The sequence below is a fragment of the Hirsutella rhossiliensis genome, assembly GCF_020360975.1.
Source record: "Hirsutella rhossiliensis strain HR02 chromosome Unknown scaffold00005, whole genome shotgun sequence".
In the NCBI taxonomy this organism is placed as follows: domain Eukaryota; kingdom Fungi; phylum Ascomycota; class Sordariomycetes; order Hypocreales; family Ophiocordycipitaceae; genus Hirsutella; species Hirsutella rhossiliensis.
Genome location: NW_025408671.1, coordinates 2,200,754 through 2,206,266, shown reverse-complemented (window position 1 = coordinate 2,206,266; position 5,513 = coordinate 2,200,754). Strand labels below are relative to the sequence as shown.

Here is a 5,513-nt window from a genome sequence, read left to right as displayed (position 1 = left end):
TATTTAGAACGGTACTTACTTAGTTTAGACTTATTATAAGGGACTTTCTTAATAACTAACTAGCGCGATAAGATAATAAGATAGATAAAGTCTTTATTAGTTTTTAAGGATTTTAAGAAGCTATTATAAAGGTATTTAAAATAACTAATAAAAAATAAAAAGCTAAATAAAAACTTTAAGAACTTTAATAAAGGATCTTAGTATTAGATTATAATATAAAGTTCTATTAAGTTACCTTAAAGCTTAATCAAGATAACGAACCTCTTATATTATAATTCTACGATAGGCTTAAAGAAGAAGTTAAGGACGAGCTTTATAAGGAAAATTAACCTAATAACCTCTTAAACTATATTACTATAGTAGTATAAATCGACGATAGATAGTATATATAACGCTAAGAAAAGAACTAAGGAAGAGGAAACTAAAACCCTTCCTATAAGAATAACTTTAACTAACGCGCTAACTATAAAAAAAAGCGCGAAACTCTTATTACCTATACCTATATAACTAACCTAAGTAAGATAGATTTAGATATAATATAGAAAAGTAAAGGAAAGTATTTTAATTATAGGAAACTTAGATATTACTTTAAAGAATATAAATAACCTTATAAGGAAAAGAAAACCTACTAAGTATTAGCCTTAAAAGGTAAGAAATACTTAAACGCTATTAATAGATAGAAACTAAAGTATAAACTCCTTAGTTAAACTATATACTATAACGACGAATATATAGTATACTTAAGCGATAAGAATAGTACTAGATACTTCCTAAAGCTATTAAAGAAAACCCTTATAATAATATAATAAAGGGATCTTAAAATATAAAAATAAGTTAAATTAATAGAACTAAAATACCCTTATCTTAAAAGAGTCTCTTAAAACTAGATTAAGAAGAATAGTAAATAATTCTAAGAAGATATATAAAATAAAAATTAATAATAGCGATAGGTAGTCTATAAATAATATAATAAAAAAGATAAAGATATAGCCCTTATACTTATAAAACTTAGATAATAACTTAAAGAGGAATAATAAAGTATTAATAATATAAGCTTTAAAGAATAAGAAATACTTAGAGAAATAAAAGATAAGAACGAACTTATACTACTACTTTTACTATTAAGGGAAAACGCTATAATTAAAGAATACCTTTTATACTTTAAAGAATTTAAAGAAATACTTAAAATTAAAACCTAATAAATACCTTAAATTCTTATAGAAAACTAATAAGCTATATTAATTTAGTATTAACCGGTACTATATAAAGGAGACTATACTATAGCTATTACTATAGTTAATACCTTTATAGCTTTATAATAAGAATAGTAACTATAAGGAGAATTTAAAGATAATTTATAAATACTACTTACTTATAAGTACTATAAGTATATTTTATAGATATTATATATTTACTTAGTGTGGGTAGGCACCTGCGGCAGCTGCTGCAATGAGACGGTACTAGGGTTAACCTGTGATGTTGTATTCGTCTTGTTCTCTATCTAAGGAGGCAGAGGCCAGCGTGGAGAAAGGGGGCACGCTGCCTCAGCCGCACACGTGACCGTACGGGTCACGTGCCAACCATGGTTGGTCACACCACTAGATAGATACATTCCTACACAGGCAACTCTTCTTTGCTGTGAGAAGCACAGCAACACCTTGAACGGGTCTAAAGGATAGTAGCGTTAAGGCCGTGAAGGAATGTGCCGTGAGGGGCGTGTGTCATTATTGCCAAAAAGTGGGTCCGACGTCTTGTTCTTAGCTGTAGATATCGGGGAAGAAGTGAAGGGGTCTTCCTGATAGGAGCAATCATTTGATCATAGGGATAAGGAGCGGTTAGGAACGTTGTACGTATCCTTCGACTCGAATTGTCAGACTATTGGTATCGATGAAGCGTTCCAGGGCTCGGTTTGGTGATGCTTTCGTCATTGCATCTGCTGGGTTGTCTGCGCCGTTGATCCAACGAATATCTGTTATCTCTCTCTTCTCGTATGACTGGCGAAGGGCCATGATATCAATCATCAATCGTTTTTCCTTCGTCGTACCGAGCTTGACTAGGCATTCGTAGAGAGAGTACGAATCCGTACAGACGATGAGAGGGATAGGAGGAAGGTTGAGTCGTTCCGTAATTATCTTCATAGTCATCGCAAGGGAGATGCCTATGTCGAATCCGTTGGCCATACCGTAGATCTCTGATGCTAGGACGCTACGGGTAACACGTTTGCACTTTGTTGAACTCCAGTGTACGATGTTACCACTAATCTCGAACTGTTTTTCTTTGTGGTTTGTCTCGTTAACGAGGGTAATGACGAATCCTAGTTGGGAGGATAAGTCCTTGTTGTTTGCGAAAGAACCATCGGTGAAAACCATCAGCTTTGCAGTAGCTAGATCAATTGGTTTGTACGTGAGGCCACGTAGTTGGTGATCCATTTGCCATTGCAGTCGCTTGTTCAAAATTGCGTAATCTTTATCCTCAGGGGTCTGTACTTGGGCGGCGACTGAAACATCGAAAGAAGCTTCCGGTTGAGCAATTGAAGCAATGTATGAGGCTCGCGCTCGTTCCTCAACGTAGCGCTGGTGACGATCAATTGCTTTAGGGTCAATGGTGGTCATTTTTGCTGCTTGTCCCTTCTGTTGAAGTAAAAGGGATCCTTTCTTAAGGGGGTTATTATTCAGCAACGTCAGTCTTGCACCATTAAAGTCAACCGTTGTTCCGTATGTGATGTCAGTCTTGGGCTTGGAACGAAATTCTGCCTTTGTAGCTCTTCTTCTTCACGGGTAGAAAAGTTGTTCGTTCCAAGGATGAGGGTGTCATCAGTTTGCATTCCAACAATACCGAGCGTGTCAGGGCCAGTATTCGAAATCAGTAGGCAGGAGTCATAGGTGGAGGTAGACATATCCAGCTTTTCGAGGTGATGCTGCTGATATGTGCGGAACCAATGGACTCCGGCTTCTGCGATACCGTACAGGGCTTAATAACACGAATAATTGTTCCGTTAGGTATTTGCCTTGTAGTTCCGTGGGCAAATACGTAAGAATGGTCCGGAAAGCTTGGTCTGGGATTGCGGGTATGCCTGAGTGATATCACGGAGGAGAGGGTTATGCCGTAGTTTTGAAGAAGTCCGGGGCAATAGCGAGGATGAGTCTCTGGCTAACGCGTTGAATTGTCGGAGATTGCGTCAGGAGGGTGGTCTTCTCAAAGTCGTTATGTCCTTGAATAACAAGTCGAGACTTTTCGTAGGGCTTAGTGTTGATTCCTTTGACTTCACGAACCATTCGAGAGCGAAAGATTCTATAGTTTCCATGACTCATTTGATCGTATCGTTCAAATTGGAATACACCGCGGCCAACGAGGTCAGTAATCTCTTTGTTATCGGATTCTTCGAAGGGGTCACCAGGAGAGGTGATTATGCCATCAGACCGTAGCTTGAGGGAAAGAGCTTGTGCATCTTCCTCCTTTTGGGTCAAGAAGCTCTGGTCTACGGCTTGGGCCATCATGATCAAATCCTTTGGCTTGTTCTTTGATCCTGGTGGGCGTCCTCTCTTGCGGGGGGCGGGGGGTTCGGGTCGGGCAGGCAGGTCCGTTAGGGTCTTAACGGGGTCTTGAGCCGGTTGTTCATTAAGATCTGAACGAATGCCTGAGGGGTCTGTGTCGTGTGTAGGGTCGGAAAGAGTGGTATCATCACGCAGATACGGTTGTACAAGGGTCGATCGAAAGACTTGGGGGCCGTTGACTGTGTCAATGGTGATGTTATGGCTATCAATCGATGCAATCTTGAAGGGTCCTTGCCAACCGTCTTTCTCTCTCCAAACGCGAACTTCACTTTGCAGCGGGAGGGATAGCACTTCTGTCGTGCTCGGGCCGTTGCGTGCATGGAGGGCATCCTTAACTCGTCTTTCTGCCGAGAGTTGGCGGAGCATTTTCATCGCTTTCTGCATAGCTTCCGATCTTTGAGGGTAGAAGCGGAAGGGGGCGAGTCTGTAGATACGCGAGGGTATGCGCCGAAAACAAGCAACGTAGGCACAAGACCGTCAGGTCCTGCCGTATCATTGATTGCTTTAACAGCCATTTGAAGGACTGTTTCGGCGGAAGTGGTGTGGCCAATCTCAGCATGGAGGATGTTAAAGGCGCGTCGGAGGTGCGTGATAGCGTTCAATCTTTCCAATGGACCAATGCGTCTCAACAGGTACTTGAGAGCATTTGATTCCATAATCTTTGCTTCGTTCCGGAATTCGAGAGAAGCAAAGTTAGTTCCTGCATCATGACGGAGGGTATCAGGAGGTCCAAGATACGTGTCGATCCAGAGGGTCCGGAGGGTCTCCCATGTATCTTTAGCTGACATTGACGGTAAAAATCTGGCTCCTTGGAAAGCAGTAGCTGAGTCCACAACGTGTAGAACAGGGCGTTGTGGTGTTCCTAGGTGCATCACATCAACGATGATTTCGTAGTTGAACTCTTGATCATCGTTAAGGGTGAACTTGAAGCGGCGTGGGGCTTGTGAGTGCATTTGACAGTGGTGACAGAACTTAGAGATAGTCTCTAATGTGTCTATCGAGACGTCACTGTGCCCGGCTTGCTTCAAGAGGTGATGGAGCCTAGGGACTGCTGGGTGTCCAAAGCGTCGGTGAAGTGTACGAATCTCTGTTTCCGTAAGAAACGAGATGGACTCTTCATCTTTCGTAAGGAAGAACCAGAGGACGTGGAACGTGATCCTTCCGAGGGGTGTGTTAAGGGCGACTGTGCCGAGGAGTGGATGGCGTCGCTGTTGCCGAATTTGATGGAGGCCTGGCCGGATGTGGAGCTGTCGAGAGCTACAGAAGGGTCTTCTCGTTGTAGGGCGATGTACTGAGAGTATCCTGCTGTGGAAAATGTTGCTGCACCTGTGTCGATCATGATACCTTGGAATCTATCCCTTGAATAGCGATCTTCAATAATAAATTGCGAGGCTGGAACAACGGTTTGATCCGTCTGATAGACGTCTTCTCCTGTGATCAAATGATTGAATGCCTGTTGACAGAGCATTTGGCTTGCTTGCCATTGTTCCGGGTGATCGTTGGTGCTATTGTCATGTTCTTCCCATGTATCTTCAGTGTCATCAAAGCTGCTCATCTCATGACCTTCGTAGTCTAGAATATAGCCTCCGATGTCCGTGAGTTGTACACCTATGAAGTGACATTGAGTGATATGTTGGTCCTTGGCCTTTGTCGTTCATCCGTAGAGTGTTTAGTTGACCAACAGCCTTCTTGTCCACAAACAAAACACTTCTTCGTCCAGTTTCGGTTACTGTAGCTATGATTGTAGTTACTACGGCTTTGAGGCCGGTAGTTTCCACGGTTGTAGCTTTGTCTGTATCCGCGGCTGGGTCGTTGACCTGAATATCCGTATCTACCTCGAGAGCGGTTGTTATTGTATCGACGGTCGAGGTAGTACTGATGGTGTGGATCGTTATGATCAAATGATCCAGCAAAGTCAAGGGAAATTGAGAAGTTGTTATGAGGGCAAGATGGGTTTCA

General features: G+C 41.9%; 1 protein-coding gene across 1 annotated transcript; it reads right to left on the bottom strand.

The window, feature by feature from the left end:
• Nucleotides 1–1,835: 1,835 nt before the first annotated feature.
• On the bottom strand, nucleotides 1,836–2,612 carry HRG_05452 (polyprotein; the record flags this gene model as incomplete). The annotated part of the gene is made up of 1 exon (XM_044863923.1): nucleotides 1,836–2,612. One exon carries the CDS (start codon nucleotides 2,610–2,612, stop codon nucleotides 1,836–1,838), a length of 777 nt encoding a protein of 258 aa, XP_044720455.1.
• Nucleotides 2,613–5,513: the final 2,901 nt, after the last annotated feature.